At 38.8% G+C, this 27,314-nt stretch overlaps 1 protein-coding gene across 1 annotated transcript in view; it reads right to left on the bottom strand.

Moving 5' to 3' along the window:
• MAN2A1 (mannosidase alpha class 2A member 1) overlaps nucleotides 1-25,019 on the bottom strand; it is a 333,289-nt gene extending 308,270 nt beyond the window's left edge. The window contains exon 1 of the mRNA XM_053701535.1: nucleotides 24,254-25,019. Within this exon, the coding sequence (XP_053557510.1) occupies nucleotides 24,254-24,388 (135 nt within the window). The 5' untranslated portion in view covers nucleotides 24,389-25,019. The remainder of the gene's footprint in view (nucleotides 1-24,253) is intronic.
• Between the last annotated feature and the right edge of the window lie 2,295 nt (nucleotides 25,020-27,314).

The raw sequence follows: 27,314 nt of genomic DNA, 5'->3' as shown, positions 1-27,314 counted from the left end.
CTATAACCATAGTAAATGTCTATTTTCCCAATCAGGCACAAAAAGTTTGAGAGGGTTATCAAACACAATATTGGACCACAGGAAGGGGATACTGTTGGTGGGAGGGGATCTCAATGTTCCGCTCAACCCTAGCGTAGACACATACGGGGGCTCGTCCTCCATACCTAAAAGATATATCAAAAGTGTTAACAAACAACTTTCTGATTTGGCCCTACTGGATGTGTGGCGTGTCTTAAATCCTAACAAATCGGACTATACTTTTTACTCACACCCCTATAATACCTATTCAAGAATTGATTACATTCTGATGGATGCATTGTGTCTCACCCTTATAAAAAAAAAAAAAAAGGAAGAGATAGAAAAGGCTATGAAAGAATACTTCCAATTTAACGACAGTACCGATACAAAATATACTAACATCTGGGAAGCACACAAATATGTGATCAGGGGGGGGGGAATTTCTAAAACACAAGGCCAAGATAAACAAACAATCCAGATTAAAATATGACTCTCTAATTAAGGAAATATGAACCCTTTAACAAACCCATAAGTGCTCACCCGAAAATAGCGCCCTTCTAACTGAACTTACAGACACCAGAAGAATTAAATAAATATTTGCAACACACACACAAGCTTTAATTTTACAACAACGCTACTATGAGCAAGGGAATAAATCTGGCAGACTGTTAGCCAGAGCACTCCGACGTAAACAACTCAAGCAGCACATTCACTCGATCAAAACCAAAACAGGACAGACTAAAAAGGGATAGCATATATATATATATATATAGCAAAAACTTTTACGGCTTACTATTCCTCGCTTTACAACCTGTCGAGGGAGACTGCCCAGAATCACGGGAATGACACTAAATTGAGAGACATTGAACAGAATCTAGATAAGATTAATATTCCCAAAATAACGGACGAGCAATCACAGAAACATGATTCCCCTATTGAATGTAAAGAAATTTTACAGGCAATTCATAACTTACCAGCGGGGAAGAGTCCAGGACCTGATGGTTATGGTGCAAAGTACTACAAGAAATTTGAGCATATATTAGCACCTAAGTTACAAACATTAATTAACTCCCTGGAGGATTCAGCAGGTCAATGTTGGAGGTATATATTGCTATATTGCCAAAGCCTGGTAAGTCACCAGACACACCACAAAATTTTCGTCTCATATCTTTGTTGAATACGGATGTAAAGATATTCACAAAGATAATGGCAAAAAGGCTCAACCCTATGCTCTGCGCGGTGGTCTCCCCTGACCAGGTGGGGTTCATCCCTGGCAGGGAAGTCAGGGACAATACCCTAAAAGTATTACAACTTATGCACAAAATAATAAAATATCACTCTCCCTAATATATACCGTTGCGGAGAATGCTTTTGACAGGGTGGACTGGGATTTTCTCAGGGCTGCCCTGTCGAGGCGGAACATTGGACAGGTTTTTATAAATAAAATCTTCTCCCTATATTCAGAACCCACAGCCAGGGTTAAAGTGAATACAATCCTGTCTGAGACCTTTAAGATCAAGAATGGCACTAGGCAGGGAAGCCAACTGTCACCCATTCTTTTTGAACTCTCTATCGAAATCCTGACCCAAAAAATTAGGACTAACCCACAGATCAGGGGCATTCAAACAAACACGTCAGAATATAAATTGGCGATGTATGCCGATGACATTTTGCACACAATCACAGACATAGAAAATTCATTAAACACCATCCTGGATGCCATCACAGAGTACGGTAAATACTCAAACTTTCATCTAAATCTGGCTAAGTCAGAGAGCCTAATCCTGAACACACCGAATAGTGGTAGAAAATATCAAACGAATGTGCCCTTTAAGAGTCCAAACAACTCAACTAAAATATCTAGGGGTAATTTTGACCGGGGACATCGGACAACTGTTTATCGAGAATTATAAGACTTTACAATCCAACATTTATCAGGGATCTGTCATGCTGGAAAAGCAAACCTCTCTCGTGGATTGGTAGAATCCACGTGATTAAAATGAATGTTATACCCCAAATTCTTTATCTCTTACAAACCCTACCAATACCTCTACCTAAAAATGTTATAATTCAGCAACAAAGGAATATAGAGCAATTCATATGGGGAAAGGTGAAACAGAGGGTGCCCAGACAAACTTTGTATCGGTCTAGAGAGAGAGAGGGGGCCTAGGTGTCTCAGACCTAGCAAGATACAGACTGACGACAATCGTACAAAGGCAAATAGATTGGAGCCACAACTCTGCAAATAAACAATGGATACAACTAGACAGAGAAGTATTTCAAGTATATAACATGAGTTGGCTGGGCTGGCTGCATCCAGCTTATAGAACCCCCGCTACACAGAACTATCCTCTTATCAAAGAATTTTTCTCCCAGTGGGACAAATTATTAGCCACTAGCACACATATCTCTTCCAAACCCGACCCACTAACACCTCTACGTAATAACCCTGAAATACCATTCCTTCCACCCTTAAAGGGACAGTAAACACCAGACTTTTTGTTGTTTTAAAAGATAATCCCTTTATTACCCATTCCCCAGTTTTGCATAACCAACACTATTATATTAATATACTTTTTACCTCTGTGATTACCTTGTATCTAAGCCTCTGCAGACTGCTCCTTATTTCAGTTCTTTTGACAGACTTGCATTTTTAGCCAATCAGTGCTGACTCCTAGGAGCTTCACGTTCCTGAGCTCAATGTTATCTATATGAAACACATGAACTAACGCCCTCTAGTGGTTAAAAACTGTCAAAGTGCTTTCAGATTAGAGGCAGTCTTCAAGGTCTAAGAAATTAGCACATGAACCTCCTAGATTTAGCTTTCAACTAAGAATACCAAGAGAACAAAGCAAAATTGGTAATAAAAGTAAATTGGAAAGTTGTTTAAAATTACATGCCCTATTTAAATCATGAAAGATTTTTTTTTTTTAGTTTACTGTCCCTTTAAAACATATCGCAAATTATGCCCCAAAACTCCCTAAACACACTTGGAGAAACATTACTGAACAGGGAGGTCTGGTATCGAACCAGAAACTACAGGAAAGCGAGGAGGGCCTAGCTCTTAATTGGCTCACACATATGCAACTATCCCATTATCTAAGAACACATAGACAAACCCAAAACATCACTCGACCACTCACGAGAATGTAGGCCCTTTGTTCTGCACCTACCCCTCCTAGACACGCAATCTCATTGATATATGAGACTTTGACGGACACAGGTCCAGAATCTCTCCCTCCTTATTGCTTTAAAATGGCAGACAGAATTAGGAACCGACATCACTACTAAAGACTGGTACAAAATTTTCTCTCACCATAAAAAGGCCTCGATCTCTGCAAGGTTTCAGGAAATGAACTTCAAGTTCCTTTGCCGTTGGTCCCTAACCCTCTTAAAATTAAAAAAAATATATAAGCATGTCAGTGACAAATGTTGGCGTGATTGTGACGAAACCGCAGGTTTACTGCATATCTGGTGGTCTTGCCCAAAGCTAGGTACATTTTGGGAAAATGTAATAAGACACATAAAACACTAGTTTCCCAACTCCCAAGATCTCCAAATATCTTACTCTTCCACAAACTACCAAATCTCAAAGATGACATTAAGACAGCTTTGCTTTATATCATGGTTAACAGTGCTAAAATACTAATACCCCAAAGATGGAAAACACAAGAAATACCTACATTAGCTCTATGGAAGGAACAGGTAGAAAATATGTTAGACCTAGAGAGGTATCACTTTCACAAAATAGGCAGGATCGCTAATCATGGACTGATGCTCATGAGATGAATGCTTCCAAGATTTGAGTATTTCAGGAGTGTCTGAGTACCTGGGTGGTGGTTGTGATGCTTGGGGCGTTAACCTACCCCCTATACCCTCCCCTCCTTTCCCTCCACCCCCTTTCTTCCTTCCTGTCCACACCTGGCTGGCATCTTACATAATCTTACACTACTTGTTATATCTCAGTTACAAAGTTCAATTGAATGAACAATTACTTCTAATTGTTGTTTCACTTTTATGTATGGGACATTTTTTTTTTTTTTTTTTTTTTTTTTATGAATTCTACATAGAGGGAGAAAAAATTCCAGATGGTTCATCAGCATAACACTAATGGGAAGCATTCCCCCCCAAAGAGAAAAGACTATTTGGAATGCTGGACTATTCATTGGTTTATAAGAAATGATTGGACTGGTTTGTGTTTAAATGTGTAACTGCGAAAGAGGAGCAGATAACTGTGTTGCTACACAGAACGAACTGCCGTTTTGTATAATATATTTTCTTCACACAATTTTCAATAAAGCATTTAAAAAAAAATAAAAAAAAAAAAATTATATATATATATATAAATGCACAGATTTATAGCATCTTTGAATAGAAACATATTTTCAATATACATGTATTGGCACAAATGCTTCGATTAAGAATTATCACTGTTTTTGTGTTAACATTTTTCTCTGCACGTGAAGCATAGCTAGATATTCTCAGTGCACCCACATTTTAAATACTGCAGCTGCTTAGAGCATCAGTGGGACTTGTATCATGTCAGCAATTAACACATTGAGTCCTTACCAGATGGTACAAGCACCTTAGGCTCTCCGAACAAGTGCAGTGTTTAAAATGCTGGTGCACGGTGCATACTTAAATACACTTTTGAAACAGCTATAGCTTTTATTAGAAGCATTTTTGCTAATACATATATAGTACAAAATTGCTTCTGTTCAATACAGAAATGCGCCCATGTGGTTTCCAATTTTGGCTGTAATATCCCTTTAAGTAATGTAGTTGTTGTGTTATGTAATTAAGGGGTTAATTTAGGGGTTGTTAGGTTAGGGGGTTTAGTCTAACTTATGTATTTGCCTTGTGGGCTTGGCGGTGTAGGAGTTAATAGTTAAATTAGTTTATTGCGTTGGTGGTGGATGGCTGTTTAGGGGTTAATAGATGTATTTGGTAGTTTGCGATATTAGGATTGGTGGATTTAGGGGTTAATCATTTTATTAGGTTTTAAAAAAAAAAAAAAAAAAAAAAAGGGAAGAAGGGCGGTTAGTTTTTTTCCTGTAATTCTCCGTTTGCCTTCACTGCATCCCGGTGAATTCTGAAAATGTCATGGTGGTGAAAGACTCCACCGCAGGTGGAATATTTCACCACCCTGCCATTTTCTGAATCCACCTGGATGCAGCTTTGCTAACATTCCTTTGAGGATGCGTGCACAACTGCCGACAGACATTACAAGCGCAATTATAGTATAGATACACATACGTATACACAATGTATAAGTCTAATTTGTTAAAGTTACACAGAAACTGTGAAAGCTTAATGAGAATGTGAAAAATCACAATCCTAAATACATTAATTTATACAAAATAAAATAGAAGATTGAAAGTACAAAGTTTAAATGTAAATCGGAAGTGTAAGAAGATTTAAAATAGAAAGCACAAAGTGTAAATGCAGCAGAACTGTCATGAAGTGCTCTCCTTCATACGGAAATGCAGGGAACGTCCCTTAGAGAAGTAAAGCAAAAATCTGCCTTTTGAAAATTTTAACTAGGGATCTTGCAGTGCTGGTTGATCATTGTAGAACATCTAACCTGAGAGAAGAGGTTTTGAATATCTGGGCCTCAGAGAACAATGGAAATCTATCCTTTTATTGGTTATATCTTCTATACCCCACAAGGAGTGTAATTGCTTACACCTGGATGTGTTAATAGCATGGACTTCAAGTGATACTAAACCCACATTTTTTCTCTCATAATTCGAATAAAGCATGCAATGTTAAGCAACTTTCTAATTTAATCCTATTATCTATTTTTCTTTGTTCTCTTGCTATCTTTATTTGAAAAACAGGGATGAAAGAATAAGAGCCAGTCCATTTTAGGTTCAGCACCTGGGTAGCGCACCAATAAGCAAGTGCTATCCAGGGTTCTGAACCACTAAAAAGGAGCTACTTGTAAACAATTTAAAGGGACAGTCAAATCCAAAAAAATTTTCATGTTTTAAATAGGGCATGCAATTTTAAACAACTTCCCAATTTACTTTTATCACCAATTTTGCTTTGTTTTCTTGGTATTCTTAGTTGAAAGTTAAAACTAGGAGGTTCATATGCCAATTTCATGACATTGAAGGCTGCCTCTAATATGAATACATTTTGACCACTAGAGGGCATTAGTTCACATGTTTCATATAGATAACATTGAGCTCATGCACGTAAAGTGACCTAGGACTGAGCACTGATTGGCTAAACTGCATGTCTGTCAAAAGAACTGAAATAAGGGGGCAGTCAGCAGAAGCTTAGATACAAGATAATTACAGAGGTAAAACGTGTATTATTATAACTGTGTTGGTTATGCAAAACTGGGGAATGGGTAATAAAGGGGATTATCTTTCTTTTTAAACAACAAAAATTCTGGTGTTGACTGTCCCATAATACAGTGTAGCAGATAAAATGGATCATTGGGAACATTTTTGAGTAAACTGTTCCTTTAATATATATATATATATATATATATATATATATATATATATATATATATATATATATATATATATATATATATATATATATATATATATATATATATATATATATATATATATATATATATATTTTTTTTTTTTTTTTTTGTACTGGTCAGACAAGAAATATATAAGATAGAGCGCTGCGGAATCTGTTGGCGCTCTACAAATACCGGATAATAATAATAATAATAATAATAATAATAATAGAGATTAAAGCATGAAATATCAGAGAATAAAGCCAATCTTGCCCAGCACTAGGACTTTCCTGTATAATTAACTATTGCATCACCTTGGGATAGGGGTTAACCAAGGGTAAATAGCGGTACAATTAACAAACCAATTTAAACACCAAACTTGCTTCAATATATACTAATTTATTTGCCATTATTTAGACAATTGTTAAAGGCTATCCTGTTTAAGCACCTTACAATTCATATCACAATATAATAGATATAGACCCAAAACAATAAAGTCCATTTAGGCTGGGGATTCCCAGAGATGATTCTGATGTGGCCAGTTACGTTGTAAATAAGAACTTATTTTGAAACAATTAGCATTGCACAGTTCTCAGTTAACTGCATCCTTCAACTTTTTGTGAGAAAAGCAACAATTGCAACAATGTACATATTTACTTTTGGAGAATGCCTGGATCTCCGGTTGGTTTCAGAGAGGGGTTTAAACGATAACAATCAAACCAATGACTTTGTTTTCCTTTCACCATGCGATCCTTCGCTTTACTTCGGTTTCTCAGATTACTCACTTGATTGACAGTCCTCCTCCCTTTCACCTTGCGAAATACCAACCGATTTCGGAGTTCCCAAGGGCTGCAGGCGGTTCCTCTGTCAGGTATGTCTGCTCCACTGATTGCAAGTTAATACTTGCCGATGACCATAATAGTTGCTTATCACAATCACTCTGTCGAATGTATCCACTCCAGCAGTGAAAGTTTGGCGTTTGTAAATCGCTATGAGTGATATGCGATTATAAGGAGTCCTATACAGCACATAATACTAAGAGCCCAATCAAGATGGTAATTGGCAAGTATCACCTTGCACTGCTGGATCGGTTGGTATTTCGCAAGGTGAAGGGGAGGAGGACTGTCAATAATCAGGTGAGTAAACTGAGTAACCGAAGTATCGCACAGTGAAAGGAAAACAAAGTCATTGGTTTGAGTGTTATCGTTTAAACCCCTCTCTGAAACCAACCGGAGATCCGGGCATTCTCCAAAAGTAAATATGTACATTGTTGCTTTTCTCACAAAAAGTTGAAGGATACAGTTAACTGAGAACTGTGCAATGCTAATTGTTTCAAAATAAAGTTATTTTCTCTTGTTAAGTGTAGTCAGTCCACGGGTCATCCATTACTTATGGGATTATATCTCCTTCCCAACAGGAAGTTGCAAGAGGATCACCCAAGCAGAGTTGCTATATAGCCCCTCCCCTCAGATGTCATATCCAGTCATTCTCTTGCAACTTAACATAGATAGGTCGTTATGAGAGGTCTGTGGTGTTTTTAAACTTAGTTTATGTCTTCAATCAAAAGTTTGTTATTTTAAATGGCACCGGAGTGTGCTGTTTGTTCTCAGGCAGAAGAAGAATCCGCCTGCGTTTTCTATGATCTTAGCAGAAGTAACTAAGATCCACTGGCTGTTTCTCGCACATTCTGAGGAGTGAGGTAACTTCAGAAAGGGGAATAGCATGTGGGGCCCCCCTGCAAACGAGGTATGTGCAGTAAATTACTTTTCTAAGGAATGGAATTGACTAGAAAATACTGCTGTTACTAATGTAATGTAAGTACAGCCTTGAATGCAGTGGTAGCGACTGGTATTAGGCGGATGAGTGTACGTGCACTGAAGTATTTTTCTAGGGAATGGAATTTGTCTAAGAAAATACTGTTAATTCTGAAGTAATGTTTGAGCCTTAACTGCAGTAAAAGCGACTGATAGCAGGCTTATTAATAACACTTCATAATCTTTTAATGTTCAAAACGTTGACTGGCATGTTAATCGTTTTTTTGTGAGGTACTTGGTGATAAAACTTATTGGGGCATGATTTTTCCACATGGCTAACGTTTATTTCTGCATAGAAACAGTTAACTGAGATTTCCCACTGTTGTAATATGAGTGGGAGGGGCCCATTTTAGCACTTTTTTGCGCAGTAAAAATTCAGTCACAGTCTTCCTACTTCATCCTCCATGATCCAGGACGTCCCTAGAGAGCTCAGGGGTCTTCAAAATTCATTTTGAGGGAGGTAATCAGTCACAGCAGACCTGTGACAGTGTGTTTGACTGTGATAAAAACCTTATTTGTTAAATTGATATCCGTTTTTGGGTATTAAGGGGTTAATCATCCATTTGCTGGTGGGTGCAATCCTTTGCTAATGTAATTCATTTACTGTGAAATTTTGGTTGCTATAACTGATTTGGTTCATTGCTATTTCAACTGTGGCAGCTTTTTGTGCTTCTTAAAGGCGCAGTAGCGTTTTTTTATATTGCTTGTAAATTTATTTGAAAGTATTTTCCAAGCTTGCTAGTCTCATTGCTAGTCTGTTTAAACATGTCTGACACAGATGAATCTGCTTGTTCACTATGTTTGAAGGCCAATGTGGAGCCCCATAGAAATTTGTGTACTAAATGCATTGATGCCACTTTAAATAAAAGTCAATCTTTACATGTAAAGAAATCACCAGACAACGATGAGGAAGTTATGCCGACTAACTCTCCTCACGTGTCAGTACCTTCGCCTCCCGCTCAGGACGTGCGTGATATTGTGGCGCCAAGTACATCAGAGAGGCCCATACAAATCACTTTGCAAGACATGGCTACTGTTATGACCGAGGTTTTATCTAAATTGCCAGAATTAAGAGGCAAGCGCGATTGCTCGGGGTTAAGGACAGAGCGCGCTGATGATGGGAGAGCCATGTCTGATACTGCGTCACAATTTGCAGAACATGAGGACGGAGAGCTTCATTCTGTGGGTGACTGATCTGATCCAGGAAGACTGGATTTAGAAATTTCGAATTTTAAATTTAAGCTTGAAAACCTCTGTGTACTGCTAGGGGAGGTATTAGCAGCTCTGAATGATTGTAACACGGTTGCAATTCCAGAGAAATTATGTAGGCTGGATAGATACTATGCGGTACCGGTGTGTACTGACGTTTTTCCTATACCTAAGAGGCTTACAGAGATTATTAGCAAGGAGTGGGATAGGCCCGGTGTGCCCTTTTCCCCCCCTCCTATATTTAGGAAAATGTTTCCAATAGACGCCACCACACGGGACTTATGGCAGACGGTCCCTAAGGTGTAGGGAGCAGTTTCTACTTTGGCTAAGCGTACCACTATCCCGGTGGAGGATAGTTGTGCTTTTTCAGATCCAATGGATAAAAAAAAAATTAGAAGGTTACCTTAAGAAAATTTTTGTTCAACAAGGTTTTATCTTACAGCCCCTTGCATGCATTGCGCCTGTCACTGCCGCTGCGGCATTCTGGTTTGAGTCTCTGGAAGAGGCCATTCGCACAGCTCCATTGGATGAGATTATGAACAAGCTTAAAGCACTTAAGCTAGCCAACGCATTTGTTTCTGATGCTGTTGTACATTTAACCAAATTAACAGCTAAGAACTCTGGTTTCGCCATCCAAGCTGACATTACTGGGGGTAAGGGTCATACTCTTCCTCAGGACAAGGCAATTTTCGTGCCTTTCGTAACTTCAAGGCAGGAGCAGCATCAACTTCGTCAGCTCCAAAACAGGAAGGAACTGTTGCTCGTTACAGACAGGGCTGGAAAGCTAACCAGTCCTGGAACAAGGGCAAGCAGGCCAGAAAACCTGCTTCTGCCCCTAAGACAGCATGAAGAGAGGGCCCCCTATCCGGAAACGGATCTAGTGGGGGGCAGATTTTCTCTCTTCGCCCAGGCTTGGGCAAGAGATGTCCAGGATCCCTGGGCGTTGGAGATCATATCTCAGGGATACCTTCTGGACTTCAAAGTTTCTCCTCCACAAGGGAGATTTCATCTTTCAAGGTTATCAGCAAACCAAATAAAGAAAGAGGCGTTTCTACGCTGTGTACAAGACCTCTTCTTAATGGGGGTGATCCACCCAGTTCCGTGGACGGAACAAGGGCAAGGATTTTACTCAAATCCGTTTGTGGTCCCCAAGAAAGAGGGAACCTTCAGACCAATCTTGGACCTAAAGATCTTAAACAAATTCCTAAGAGTTCCATCATTCAAAATGGAAACTATTCGAACCATCCTACCCATGATCCAAGAGGGTCAATATATGACCACAGTGGACTTAAAGGATGCCTACCTTCACATACCGATTCACAAAGATCATTATCGGTACCTAAGATTTGCCTTTCTAGACAGGCATTACCAGTTTGTAGCTCTTCCCTTCGGGTTGGCTACGGCCCCGAGAATCTTTACAAAGGTTCTGGGCTCTCTTCTGGCGGCACTAAGACCGCGAGGCATAGCGGTGGCTCCGTACCTAGACGACATTCTGATACAAGCGTCAAGTTTTCAAATTGCCAAGTCTCATACAGAGATAGTTCTGGCGTTTCTGAGGTCGCATGGGTGGAAGGTGAACGTGGAAAAGAGTTCTCTATTACCACTCACAGGGGTTCCCTTCCTAGGAACTCTTATAGATTCTGTAGAGATGAAAATTTACCTGATGGAGTCCAGGATATTAAAGCTTCAAAATACTTGCCGTGCCCTTCATTCCATTCCACACCCGTCAGTAGCTCAGTGCATGGAAGTAATCGGCTTAATGGTTGCGGCAATGGACATAGTACCATTTGCGCGCCTGCATCTCAGACCACTGCAATTGTGCATGCTCAGTCAGTGGAATGGGGATTACTCAGATTTGTCCCCTGTTTTAAATCTTGCTCAAGAGAGACCAGAGATTCTCTTCTATGGTGGCTTTCTCGGCCCCATCTGTCCAAGGGGATGACCTTTCGCAGGCCAGATTGGACGATTGTAACAACAGACGCCAGCCTTCTAGGTTGGGGCGCAGTCTGGAATTCCCTGAAGGCTCAGGGATCATGGAATCAGGAGGAGAAACTCCTCCCAATAAATATTCTGGAGTTAAGAGCAATATTCAATGCTCTTCTAGCTTGGCCTCAGTTAGCAACTCTGAGGTTCATCAGATTTCAGTCGGACAACATCACGACTGTGGCTTACATCAACCATCAAGGGGGAACCAGGAGTTCCCTAGCGATGTTGGAAGTCTCAAAGATAATTCGCTGGGCAGAGTCTCACTCTTGCCACCTGTCAGCGATCTACATCCCAGGCGTGGAGAACTGGGAGGCGGATTTTCTAAGTCACCAGACTTTTCATCCAGGGGAGTGGGAACTTCATCCGGAGGTCTTCGCTCAACTGATTCATCGTTGGGGCAAACCAGATTTGGATCTCATGGCGTCTCGCCAGAACGCCAAGCTTCCTTGTTACGGATCCAAATCCAGGGACCCGGGAGCGGCGCTGATAGATGCTCTGACAGCCCCTTGGGTCTTCAACATGGCTTATGTGTTTCCACCATTCCCGATGCTGCCTCGACTGATTGCCAAGATCAAACAGGAGAGAGCATTGGTGATTTTGGTAGCGCCTGCGTGGCCACGCAGGACCTGGTATGCAGACCTAGTGGACATGTCGTCCTGTCCACCATGGTCGCTGCCTCTGAGGCAGGACCTTCTAATTCAGGGTCCTTTCAACCATCCAAATCTAATTTCTCTGAGACTGCCTGCATGGAGATTGAACGCTTGATTCTATCAAAGCGTGGCTTCTCAGAGTCGGTTATTGATACTTTAATACAGGCTCGGAAACCTGTTACCAGAAAAATTTACCATAAGATATGGCGTAAATATTTATATTGGTGCGAATCCAAGAGTTACTCATGGAGTAAGGTTAGGATTCCTAGGATATTGTCTTTTCTACAAGAGGAAAGAGGGGGAGACCAATGGCACTACAATTTCACTTAAGGCTAAGCTCAGGATCTCGTTACTGTAGCTACTTCTGGGATAATTTCCAGATGTAATAGTATGTAATACTGGAGTCTGCGGTGCTGTGTACTTGGCTGCAACTTGAAAGACTGAGCGTGGTTAAATTAATAACCACTAGGAATTGTACACGAATAGCACTCGTGAGCTATGTGAATGAACTAGAATTAACCACGTATTACAAAAAGACTAATCAATGATTGAAATGATAATGTTCTCAAGGTATACAAGAACCACACTAAATTAAAACTTAACGTTTATTGATTAAACAGTGCTAAAATTAGCTGAAAACTACATATAATTAAAAACACTAGCTAGAAATAGAAGCTATGTTTTATTAAGCAAAGGAGAGTATTTGGGTAGTTAATCTGGGGTCTTAAGTTGGTGATGTCTACAAAACTGACTTATTAAGTATGTTATAAGTACTGAATAGTCTACAGAGTCAGTATATAGAATGTGGGTATGGAGAATATAAGGTGTCTTAAAGGACTGTTGTCATGCGTGGGTCTATTGGGTTGACTGTTAACAGCAATATCAAAGTCCTTAAAATCTACTAAGAGTGGGTAGTCTTTAGTGATTAATCCCTATATAACCCATCTATAGTTATGGCTGTTGAACAATAAGTTTTATGTATCTAATAGTCGAAAGGGTGGTATTCCGTATCTAAATTGTTTGGTTGGAATACTTCGTAATGGTATTTAATGTTGTATCTCCTTATGTATGTGTTACACTTTCTCTTATTGCAGTATTACCCAGATTCAAAATAGATTGTGTTACAAGTTTCTCTTGTTTTTTAATTTTGAGATTTAATGATTTACTGTATTTGAGATGGACACATACAAGTTTTTTATATATTGTACCGTGGTTTATTGTTGTACTCCACAGATTAGATTTGACAATAAAGTTTTTTTCTCCCTTTAGCTAATTTGTTTGATTCACAGAATTCAGCCACTAAAGGCAAGATAACGTTTAATGTACGTTTCTTTTTAGTATGTATTTCTTCAGAGGTAAAAAAATATACTCAATGTTAGGCAGGGAGATGTTTATGGTTTCTACCTTTTTCTCTAATATATATGTATTTAGAATAATTAGGTGAATTTTATTATAGTTAACACACTCGAATTACAAGCTCAGTAATTTGCTGCTATGTGATACTGCTTGAGGTGCGTGTCTTTTCACATGCAAGACTTTTTTTCAACTTATGTCAATCTTTATCTAGATACAATACATAGATGGAATATTACACTTTCCTGTTTAAATTGTGTTATATTCTAACAGTCTTATTCAAACTCTTTGTAACACCCGATGAGTCCTTATAGTTATCTCTACCCTCTTAGTTAAATTTACAGAGTATTTTCTTAGCATTCCCTATGAATATAGGACTGTCTAAGTTTGAATACCCACATGTGTGTTTTTGTTTGACCCCGTAATGTTTGTGGCATATAATTATAGACTCGGCTTTTGTGTTCACTTGTCCGGTAACGTCCGGTATCTATATGATTTTTGTTTGGCGCTTTACTATTAAACTTAAGTCTCCGTTAGTGCCTGTCAGCATCCCAGTAACGGTTAAATATTTAGAAAGCAGCGCATGTATTGTTAGCCTGTCCGGTATAGCTATTGAATCAGGATTCAGCGCTCGTATTATTATATTATTTAACACCGGTGCAATAGTCTGATTTGCCGGTAATAATAAGGTACTATAGAGCTCCTGAAATAGTCATACCTGTGACTCGGCTAATGTTATTTTGTAATAATGAAGTGGCTTTTTGTTGTTAGTTGAATTGCCGGAGTGGCAGTATGGTTCCCCAGCGATAATTGCAAATTGGGTAGCAGCCACTCTCTAAAAAAGCCGGTCTGATTATATGAGTTCTGGTTCTCCTTTTAATACATAAAGTTACGGCTATATCCTAATAGATAGCCTGTATGGTTTTAAACATAGCACTAATTGAAGCTAGCAACTAAAACACAGGAGCTCGCTAAGACTCCTCACCATTTCCCTGAGTCCCTAACATGTTTCGCCGTAAACTCCAGCTTTTTCAAAGGGTTTAGAAAAGGGCTTATCTGCTAGTTCGTTAAAGGGACAGATTTCGGCTCTGTCTATTCTTCTACACAAACGTCTGGCAGAAGTTCCAGATGTTCAGGCTTTGGCTAGGATTAAGCCTGTGTTTAAGACTGTTGCTCCGCCGTGGAGCTTAAACTTAGTTCTTGACGTTTTGCAAGGTGTTCCATTTGAACCCCTTCATTCCATTGATATCAAGCTGTTATCTTGGAAAGTTCTGTTTTTGATGGCTATTTCCTCGGCTCGAAGAGTCTCTGAGTTATCTGCCTTACATTGTGATTCTCCTTATCTAATTTTTCATTCAGACAAGGTAGTTCTGCGTACTAAACCTGGGTTCTTACCTAAGGTAGTTTCTAACAGGAATATCAATCAAGAGATTGTGGTTTCATCTTTGTGTCCTAACCCTTCTTCAAAGAAGGAACGACTTTTGCATAATCTGGACGTAGTCCGTGCCCTGAAGTTCTATTTGCAGGCAACTAAGGATTTTCGTCAAACTTCTTCTCTGTTTTTCGTTTACTCTGGACAGAGGAGAGGTCAAAAGGCTTCGGCTACCTCTCTCTCTTTTTGGCTTCGTAGCATAATACGTTTAGCCTATGAGACTGCTGGACAGCAGCCTCCTGAAAGAATTACAGCTCATTCCACTAGAGCTGTGGCTTCCACATGGGCCTTTAAGAATGAGGCCTCTGTTGAACAGATTTGCAAGGCTGCAACTTGGTCTTCACTTCATACTTTTTCCAAATTTTATAAATTTGACACTTTTGCTTCTTCGGAGGCTGGTTTTGGGAGAAAGGTTCTTCAGGCAGTGGTTCCTTCCATTTAAAGTTCCTGCCTTGTCCCTCCCATCATCCGTGTACTTTTTGCTTTGGTATTGGTATCCCATAAGTAATGGATGACCCGTGGACTGACTACACTTAACAAGAGAAAACATAATTTATGCTTACCTGATAAATTTATTTCTCTTGTAGTGTAGTCAGTCCACGGCCCGCCCTGTCTTTAAGGCAGGTTTAAATTTTAATTAAACTCCAGTCACCACTGCACCCTATGGTTTCTCCTTTCTCGTCTTGTTTCGGTCGAATGACTGGATATGACATGTGAGGGGAGGGGCTATATAGCAACTCTGCTTGGGTGATCCTCTTGCAACTTCCTGTTGGGAAGGAGATATAATCCCATAAGTAATGGATGACCCGTGGACTGACTACACTACAAGAGAAATAAATTTATCAGGTAAGCATAAATTATGTTTTTTACAACATAACTGGCCACATCAGAATCATCTCTGGGGATCCCCAGCCTAAATGGACTTTATTGTTTTGGGTCTATATCTATTATATTGTGATATGAATTGCAAGGTGCTTAAACAGGATAGCCTTTAACAATAGTCTAAATAATGGCAAATAAATTAGTATATATATTGAAGCAAGTTTGGTGTTTAAATTGGTTTGTTAATTGTACCACTATTTACCCTTGGTTAACCCTTATCCCAAGGTGATGCAATAGTTAATCATACAGGAAAGCCCTAGTGCCGGGCAAGATTGGCTTTATTCTCTATGATATTTCATGCTTTAATCTCTATCTTCTATATTTCTTGTCTTTTGACCAGTAGTTTAATTAATTCACAATCTCCGTGCACCTTGCTCCTGCAAATAATGCTGAGAAAAGCAGGAACAAGAGGGCCTGTACATTTGTTATATCTTTGGTGCTGCTATAGATATACACACATACATACACATATATACTCATAAGTTTACATACCCTGGCAGAAATTATGATTTCTTGGCCATTTTTCAGAGAATATGAATGAAAACACAAAAAGTTCTCTTTTACCTATGGTTAGTGTTTGGCTGAAGCCATTTATTATCAATCAACTGTGTTTACTCTTTTTAAATCATAATGACAACAGAAACTACCCAAATGACCCTGATCAAAAGTTTACATACCCTGGTGATTTTGGCCTGATAACATGCATTCAAGTTGACACAAAGGGGTTTGAATGACTATTAAAAAGGTAACCATCCTCACCTGTGATCTGTTTTCTTGTAATGTGTGTGTGTGTGTGTGTGTGTGTTTGTGTGTGTATAAAAGGTCAATGAGTTTCTGGACTCCTGACACACCTTGCATCTTTCATCCAGTGCTGCACTGACGATTCTGGATACCAAGTCATGGAGAAAACAAAATAATTGTCAAAGGATCTGCAGGAAAAGTTAGTTGAACTATATAAAACAGGAAAGGGATATAAAAAGATATCTAAGGAATTGAGAATGCAAATCAGCAGTGTTCAGACTCTAATAAAGAAGAAGTGGAAAATGAGGGGTTCTGTTGAAACCAAACCACGGTCAGGTAGACCAACTAAAATTTCAGCCACAACTGCCAGGAAAATTGTTCGGGATGCAAATACAAACCCACAAATAACTTCAGGTGAAATACAGGACATGTGGTGTGGCTGTTTCAAGATGCACAATAAGGAGGCACTTGAAGAAAGATGGGCTGCATGCCAGAAGAAAGCCATTACTACACAAATGCCACAAAGTATCCCGCTTACAATACGCCAAACAGCACAGAGACAAGCCTCAAACCTTCTGGCACAAAGTCATTTGGAGTGATGAGACCAAAATTGAGCTTTTTGGGCGCAACCATAAACGCTACATTTGGAGAGGAGTCAACAAGGCCTATGATGAAAGGTACACCATTCCTACTGTGAAACACGGGAGGTGGATCGCTGATGTTTTGGGGATGTGTGAGCTACAAAGGCACAGGAAATTTGGTCAGAATTGATGGCAAGATGAATGCAGTATGTTATCAAACAGAACACCTCATTTTCCACTTCTTGATTAGAGTTTGAACACTGCTGATTTGCATTCTCAATTCCTTGGATATCTTTTAATATCCATTTCCCATTTTGTACAGTTCAACTACCTTTTCCCACAGATCCTTTGACAATTCTTTTTCTTTCCCCATGACTCAGAATCCAGAAACGTCAGTGCAGCACTGGATAAAAGATCCAAGGGTCTGGCAGGAGAGCCTCCAGAGTGTTTCTGACTAGGATAGAGACACATTGCAGAAAAGCAGATTTAAAAAAAAAAAAAAAAAAAAAACACGTACTATTTGAATTATGGAAGAGCCTCTAAGAGGTTTAAGTTTAGATTACTGAAATGATCTACCATACTCTGAAAAAGGACAGATCATATATCTGAGGGGCAGAAGGAACACTGACTCCTGTCAGGCACTTGAAAACATCTTACCTCATAGGATTGAGGTTCTATCCTGTAAGTGAGAATTTCAGCTATATCCACAGGATTGCAACTATATGTTAGCCTAAGGGTCCATTAACCTCTGTTAATACTAATTATTTTGTCACGTGTATATTTTTGGAGCTTACTCTTATTTATAAAATTTACCAATATTATTATATACATTACACTTATCCTATTGGAATAACAGAATCAGCACTATTTATTTCCCTTTTGTTCTCTCTTTCTTTCCATTTTCAATTGGGGAGTGTTAACTGGAGTTTAAATCCAGTGCACAGTCTCCTTAAAGGGATAGCAGCTTAGGGTTCTGGTTACTTTAGGGAACAATAGCAACCTAGTCTCTCTTTTCTAGTCTCATACTTTTTAGCACCCTATATTTTCCGCTTTTTGTAATAGGATAGAGAGAATAACTCATTGTGTAGTTCATTAAACAAATCTAGACAGGCCCAAAGGCTTGTTTTCCCACAGAAAACCACTGAATTACATTGTTTCCAATGCAGCAAAGGATTCTGGGTAATATATGTAACTTAAGTACACGACACACCTTTTTACTTCAGTCTGCTTTTCAGCAGATTCCCTTTACGCCAAGGTATCGCTGTTCACACAGCTTATAAACTTAGCTAGGGTTAATGCAGTGATTCATAACCATCCCATCATTGTGTGTATATATATATATATATATATATATATATATATATATATATATATATATATATATATATATATATACATACACACACATATACATACACACACTATATTTTTATTTCCACATCTTAGCAAATAGCGTGTAGGAAATCCGGCTCCCAAGAGCGCCAAACTGGATATCCTGCACAGCTATTGGCTAAGAGATGAAAATGTTACCTCTCTAGCAAAACAGCGTTCTGCCTTAGCATCTCAGAACGGCGAATGCTTGAAACAAATAAAGGAGCTTTCTGTATGTAGTATTTTATATATCATGAATAAAAGTCACCTTTATTTGTTTCAATGGTCAATCCTAGCGTTTTATAAACGCTAGGATTGACTTTCCCTTTAAAAAGTTTTTTGGAGACATTACTCCCTTATTCCTGTGTTTTTTTTAAACAAAATCTCTCTCTCATATGTGGTAGATATCCTGGGTATCGACCTGACCATATGTAAAATTTGAATATGATGAAGTTTAGTCTCTGAAACTTCTGATTATGGCTGGGATTAGACTGTAGCGGACGTAGATTTGTTGGGGTGTCAATTTATTCTTTGACCCAAGCAACAAAAGGTCTAGAGCGAGCCCTAGATTTGACTAGCTTTGGGTTAGGCACATAATGAGAAAAAAAAAAAATAAGTAAATCAGACCATGACATACTACTGCTCAAACTAAAAAAAACTCTGGTATTGCTGATCGTCCGTTAACCCGGTTTCGATCATATGTATCGGATCGATCACAATATGTCTCCATTTCTAACAGTGACTCCCTCCCTCTCCCAGTCACGTGTGGTGTTCCCCAAGGTTCCATTCTTGGCTCCCTGTTATTCACATTATTTATAAATGATTTGCCTAATGTTTGCAAATTCTCAACTGTACACCTGTATGCAGATGACACGGTAATCTATGCAAACAATTCCGATCTGCAGCAGCTTGAAGCAGTGCTCCAAGACCAGTTCAGGAGGTAGAAAAGTGTATCTCAAAAAACAAACTCTTCCTAAACACTGACAAAACTGTCACAATGATCTTTGGAACGAGACCCAAATTACACAAATTATAAAATTCCCAACTATGCATCAAAACAAAATCCAATTTCACACTGACCGCAGTCCACTCTTTCAAATACTTGGGTATGTTCTTAGACCCTAATCTATCTTTTGGCCTCCACATAGAAAAACTTGCTTCTAAACTTTATCCAAAACTAGGTGCCCTGTACAGAAACAAATCCTGCCTCAGCCCTACAGTAAAGGAAAAGATTGTACAGCAAATGCTAATGCCAATCATTAATTATGGGGATGTAGTATATGCACCTGCACCGCAAACTCACCTTAATACATTGTATAACTCGTTCTGCCAATTTGTGCTACAATGTAATTACAGGATCCACCATTGTGACATGCTAAAAGAACTAAACTGGCTGTCGCTGGATTCCAGACGCACCCTCCATCTTTCCTGCCTTGAGTTAAAGAGTTTTTCTGGGAAACTCCCACCCAACCTGAGCAGAATGCTCTCCCCGGCTATTCCCACCTCATAACCTCCGATCCAGTACCAGCACATTATTTAACTTGCCTCAATACAAATGAAAGCAGCCCGATCCTCCTTTTCCTACAGAGCACCACAATTATGGAATGACCTCCCGCACACTAAACCTTCCCCAAGCCTAATATCCTTTAAGAGATCCCTCTCTACATATCTCAAAACAGAATGCACCTGTCATGGTTGATTATATATGTCCTACCTGTTCTATGTTAAATGTTTGTGCATATATTGTGTATTATTATTGTTTTTGTATTTTATTGTACCCTATTGTATCAATGCAATGTTTTGTGATCCCAGGACATTCTTGAAAACAAGAGAAATCTCAATGTATCCTTACTGGTAAAATATATTATAAATAAAATAAATCTAGTAGTACATTGTTGGATAAGTGCTACTTTTAAATATCAACATTTAATGGGACATAAAAGCCAAGGTTTTTCTTTCAGGATTCAGATGAACATACCATTTTTAACAACTTTCCAATTTACTGCTATTATCAAGTTTTCTTGTAATCCTTTGTTGATAAGCAGGATGGTAAGTTCAGGAGTGTGCACGTATCTGCATTAGGGCTGCAACTAATTATTATTTTCATAATCGATTAAAATCGGCAGATTATTTTTTCGATTAATCAGATGAAAAATAAATTAATTAATTTTTTCCTATATTTAAAATAAAATCCACATACTGAGTGTTATAAATATAAACTTCTGACTAAAACAACTGTTGGTCCAATTTTTTTAAGCAGCAAAAGACATTTTTAGAATTAAGCAAAACAAAACCACAAACTGTAAAGAGGTAGAAGTAGAAAGAGGGAGACTATCACTGTTTATAACATTCTGGTATACACTCTTTCAGAAACTTTGCATTGAAATGCAAAAATGTCAACATGTCCACATGCTCCTGGCTGAGGATGGCTCTCTTTTTGCAGCTATTTTACGCTCAGATGGTGTTGAGGTGCTTGAGATGCATAAGTAGGGTTTTACCAATTTCACCAAGGTGGGCTATTTATCTTTGCAAGGGGCCTCTCAACAAAGTGAGTTTGGACTTCATTTTAACATAAAAATATCTTGAATATCTATATGCAGTGGTAAATAACCATCTATAAGGTTAGGGGGGGGGGAAAATATCTAGCCCACTCTTAAAATAACAGATATATACTTACAGTGGTTGAATTTGGTACATATTCCAATTAATTAAAAATAGAAAAAAAAAGTACACAGCCTTACACATTTATCTATACATATATCAGCAATAGCAAGCGATCCGCTAAAAATTGTGCACACAGATAATAGTGACATCAATTCATATAACAAATGCCATCAATCTAGGGCTAGGTGTAAATAACAAGCTCTGCACTATATCATGCAAAGCATAGCCCCAAATCACCTGATTTTATATAAACAATCCAAATTATGACTCCTATTTTATTTCTGGGTTGCACAGAAGATAGGAGTAGTTGTAAACTTAAAAAGAAACTTATAGTGTCCTAAAAAAGTGAAAAGTAAAATGTCTGTAGATGTCCTTTAGGCTAAGGGCATAACCATAAAACACAATACCATGTGCAGGAGCTCATCAGAGTGAAGCAGCTGGTGCTGTGCACAACTAATTGCAAACCAACTAATAGATTATGAGATTCGTTGACAACTATTTTCATAATCGATTATGCCGATTAGTTGTTGCAGCTCTAATCTGCATTACTATATGGCAGCAATTTTGCAACAATGTTATACATTAGCAAGAGTGCACGCTACCCATCTAGATATCTCTTCAACAAAGAACAACATAAAAAATGTAAATAGGATAATAGAAGTAAATTGGAAACTTTTTAATATTATATTCTCTATCTGAATAATGAAATAGAAAAACAAATCTGGGTTTCATGTCCCTTTAAAGCTTTTACAGTTCACATAATTATATACTGCAAAATCTGTTCAGCATGGGTCCTCTTAATGTCAAGAATCCGACAGCATGATATATCCTGTTTGTGCAGGTTCCACGCACAGTCCTCATCTTAACAGAAGCATTATGTGGCTATACTTTGGTGAAAGAAATTTGACCCAGCATTCCCTATTGACAAACCAGGCTCAAAGCACGCACTTGTAGAGTACCTTAACAAATTTAGATGGTAAATCAGAGCATTTAACAAACATTAGGATTTACCATCACTAAAAATAAAGTTGAAGTAATCAGTTATTAAAAAATGGTGCTATACTCACCCTGACTGTGCCGCTGCACCTCGCTACACTGTGCAGCTCTGGCCGCCCACAGCACAGCACTCTCCTTCAATGGAGGTAACATTTGCACCTCTAAACTAATAACCGTGCATGTCATCTAACAGTGTTCTGTATGCTAGCAGAGCACAGCTATTGGTTTAGAGGTGCAAACTTCACCTCATTGGTAGAAGAGCGATGTGCTGTGGGCATCTGGAGCCGCTGAGTTTAGCAAGGTGCAGCAGCACAGTCAGGGTGAGTATAGCACCCCTTTTTTTTAAAAAAAATAACGGATGACTTAAATTCTAGAGTTCGTCTAATGCTCGGATTTACCATCGCTTTAAAGGGAATGGGATATTAAACAGTAAATAAATTCTAGATATGATTTATTCAAAAAATAGTAAAGGGACACTGAACCCATTTTTTTTTCTTTGTGATTCAGATAGAGCATGCAATTTTAAGCAACTTTCTAACTAACTCCTATTATCAAATTCTTTGTTCTCTTGCTATCTTTATTTGAAAAAGGCATCTAATTTTTTGGGGGGCTCAGAACTCTGGACAGCACTTTTTTATTGGTGGATGAATCTATCCACCAATCAACAAGAACAACCCAGGTTGTTCACCAAAAATGGGCCGGCATCTAAACTTACATTTCAAATAAAGATGCCAAGAGAATAAAGAAAACGTGATAATAGGAGTAAATTAGAAAGTTGCTTAAAATGTCATAGAGAGACGCACACACATACACACAGTGTATATATTATACGCATACATTTTATATCACAGTCTCAAACAATCTAAAAACTACCCCCTATCCCATGCAACATTTCTAGGGTGTTGTTTTAAAGGTTGAAATTGTAATAAATAGTTGGACAGCCGTTTTAGGGTGTTCAGAAGGAATACTACTATGCACCCATGCAGTCTATGAAGGGTATTTTTGGTACCTAGCAATGACTTGGTGTGTGCTATGGGCCATTTGTAGGGGGGAGTCCATTACTAGTACAGTATTTAAACCATTAAAGATCAGTTACTGAACGTCAATTCAGTGGCATAATGAATATACACTTCAGAAAGAAACATAGGCAAACTAGAAGGGCTTCTTTTTTTCCTTTTGCTATCAAAATATGTTTGTATAACTAATATAATATAGCAATTACAGGAAGTTACCAGTAAAGGGTTGGCAATATTATAACAACATTTTTAACATTGCTAACCAAGAAGTAAATGTTGCTTGTTCTCTGAAAGCCCCCTAGTGACAACAAAGTAACTGTAAATATAGAACTGTTTTGTTACTCAAAACAAATAAAGTTAATTTGCATAACCAGACTGCTCTGATAGGAAATAATCTGAATTCAAGCGAAGTGTTCAAGAAAATGGTCCCAGAACACAGACATTTATTGTTTGTTAAGAAAATATTGTTTGAAAGGCAAGTGTGATTCAAGCTGAAATGCAGCTTTACAAATACATGTTTTTTACTGCAGAGCTAATCAAGTTTTTATCCAAGATGTAGCAATGATAAAAATGCATTGTTCTTATGGGGGGTTATAGTCACAACAAGCAAAATTAAAAAAAGAAACACTGCTATAAATGTTGGCTGAGGGAAAGAGAATTGCAAGAGAAAACAGCACAGAAAAGGGAAGAGGCATGTTCACAAAACAGTCAGTGGTGCAAAGGGTAAGAGGAATAAAAAAATACAACGGTAAAACAATCACCAGGTTACATGTAGCAGGAATATACTGACTATATAGCGGAAAACAGAAAGGCAAATGGTATAGGCACAGCTGGCATGGGTCGTGGTGGGAGGTAAATACGGTTATTCTGGGACTTTACTTGTAGTTTAATACAACTGAATGAAGGAAGTGATCAATACAATTTACATATTGGTAAAACATTATGACTACATGGATGGCAGCATGAATTTAGCAAACCCAGCTTAAGAATACGAGCAATCAAGGATCAAAACCATAACATACATATTAAAATGACAAAGCCAGGAGTTCTCACCTTTGGGAAGGCTCCATCTCGAAAGTGGTTCTTGGGCTGGTCTAACTGACCTCTGTCCAGCATCAGGTATAATGAAAATATCACTACACAGAATATAGCGCTGCCGAGCACCGTGATCTGACGGCTAAGCTTCATGTTCTGAGAGGTCCAGGAAGCACAACACGTGGGTCAGACAATAGTCCAGCTACAGAGAGGCCCAGATGTCACACTCCAAAGGTCGCATGCAAGTCCAACTTCACTCAGGTGCTCACCTCGGGGGACTTACACACAGTATCCACCTCAGGTTGCTAAAGTAATATGCAGATACAAATGTCACATTCCGCAAAGGACATGCTCCAGTTCTGTTTAACAGGTATATAATAATAACATACAGAGCTGATCCACAGGTCAGTGGCATACGCTAAAAGCGCTCACAAAGTTTTACCCCCATGGGAGGCAGCACAGCTGGGAAAGAGAAATATGCAGTTGTTATAAGAATCCAAATAAAACACCATAGAGCGTCCACGACAGAGACCAATTCACTCCCCAACAGCCAAAAACTCCCCCCTTCTGCCTGCCCCGGGACTTCCGCAGGATAGCAGCTAGCTTAGTGCAGATCTATATCCGAGCAGGATGTTCGCCAGTCTGTAAGCAGCTGATTCATTTTATCCGGTGTGATACTTAGGGGCGATCATTTCGAAACCCGGAGCGCAAACCCCCTTTTTACAGCCACCGCTGCAGCGCTCCTGACCAAAAGCAATCTCCGGAGGTGGCTACACACAACTCCACGCAGAGGCTGAAGTGAGAGAAGACGGAGGCGGGGCTGGATGATAAAAGGCGTGTCTTATTCGCCTAACGGGGCGGGGCTAATAGCCATAAAGTCGTGTCATTCTTTAGAATTATAAAATAGCTCTTTGGGAAAGTCTGACGTCACAGGTTCTGTCAGACTCCCCGCCTCTCTGTCAGATATTAGAAAGTGGGACGGGTAGTGTCTTCTCTCTCTATTACATCTTCCCCGCTATGGGAGGGGCAATATATAATATCAGGGTTCTGTGTCAATATCGAATCCAGATGTGTGAATTAAAGCGAGCGAGGGTTTTTTTCCGTACGATTTAGATGTAGCGAAGTATTGTAGTGTAATTTAAAGCCTGCTGTTTTGATTCAGCTTGCTATACATTTATATAACACCTGGCTAGCTAGGAGCTAGCTGCAACGCTTAGCTTAGAAATGCATTGGAATGATCCATGACAATCAAAGGGTTAATAGGTTGATCGCCTTCTCTGGCAACCAAAAGGTTAATAACACCATCACCCTTTGAATACTGCAGTGTATTTCAGGTCATCCAGAAACAGAGCTGAACAGTCTGGCTCTTCCTCACAATGTAGCTGCCAGGTCGCTGATAACATTTATGTGAGCTGCTGTCTGAAAAATAGAGAACTTATTTAGGTACTGGGTTCTTCACACCCATTGTGGGCCTTACTAACTGCCATGTATCAATTAACATTCAGAAATATGCTGTCAGATCCATGAAATTCACTAGTGAAATATCTGGAAAAGATTTTAAGATTTTTTTTTTTCTCAATATTTATTAAGTCCGGTTTGAAACAGAATATATTTTTTTAATGAATGTGTGCTGGTTCATACAGTTTCCTTATATTGCTTTATGTATATCTTTATATACTGAATTAAAATATTGCAGTAGCTCTGCACACACAATGTATTAAAGGGATAGGAAAGTCAAAATTAAAGGGAAATTAAACCCAAATATTTTCTTTCCTGGTTCAGATAGAGCATGCAATTTTAAGCACCTTCCTAATTTACTCCTATTATCAATTTGTCTTCATTCTCTTGGTATCTTTATTTGAAAAAGCAGGAATGTAAGCTTAGGAGCTGGCCCATTTTTTGTTCAGCATCTGGGTAGCGCTTTCTGATTGGTGGCTAAATGTAGCCACCAAACAACAAGCACTACCCAGGTGCTTAAACTTTTTTTGTGGAAAATACTATTAGATTTTATTAATTCCTGTAATGTGTTTGCAGATTTATATCATATTACTCTCCTCCCTTATCAAATCTAAATTATACATTCCTTGTAAGTAGTCAGGTTTTTTTTTTTTTTTTACATAATCTTAAAGGGACATTGTACACTAAATTTTTCTTTGCATAAATGTTTTGTAGATCATCCATTTATATAGCCCATCTGGGAATGTTTTTGTAACAGTGTATGGTTTTGCTTATTTTGTAATAACATTGTGCTGATTTTCAGACTCATAATCTTTTTAGCCTTCTATGAATAGTTTTTAGTTTATACATATGTATTCTTTTGAAAATATGAGCTCAAGAACTGTACACAATCTTCCAGATGATTCCCAAATATGGGGCCCGATCCGATATGCAGCGTCATCCGCAAATGCCGGCGACGCTGAAATTTGCGTTGGTTTGGTATCCTATATAGAAGTTACGCCCGTATATTTCTGCCGTCGCCCATAGTTTTTTGGGCCATAGGCAGGTATACCAAACTAGCGCAGTTTGGTATCCAATATACAGCGTAAGGACTTACGTGGCGAAAATGGAGAAATCTTACTCCATTTTCACCTCGCCACAAAAAGCAGCCGTAGTAAGCCTTACGCTGTCTATTGGAGCCCCGTAACTCCCTAACTAGCTACAAAATAAACCTAACACCTAACGCATGCGCAATGTCTATCTACCTGTCAACCGCGATCTGCTAAATAAAACCTAACACCTAACGCATGCGCAATGTCTATCTACCTGTCAACCGCGTTCCCCTGCCGCAATCCCTAATAAAGTTATTTATAAACCGCCGCTCCCGGACCCCGCCGCCACCTACATTAACTACCCCCTAATGTGATCCCCCTACACCGTCGCCAACTATATTAAACTACACCCTAAAGTGAGCCCCTACCCCGCCGCCATCTATTTTAAAATGATTAACCCCTAATTTAATCCCCTACCCCGCCGCCAGCTATATTAAATTATTTAACCCCTATTCTAATCCCCCTACCCCGCCGCCAGCTATATTAAATTATTTAACCCCTAAAATACTAAACTATCCCTACCACTAAAC

The sequence above is a fragment of the Bombina bombina genome, chromosome 2 (assembly GCF_027579735.1).
Source record: "Bombina bombina isolate aBomBom1 chromosome 2, aBomBom1.pri, whole genome shotgun sequence".
Classification (NCBI taxonomy): Eukaryota; Metazoa; Chordata; class Amphibia; order Anura; family Bombinatoridae; genus Bombina; species Bombina bombina.
Note: the sequence above shows the minus strand (reverse complement) of the source record. Positions and strands in the feature narration are given on the sequence as shown.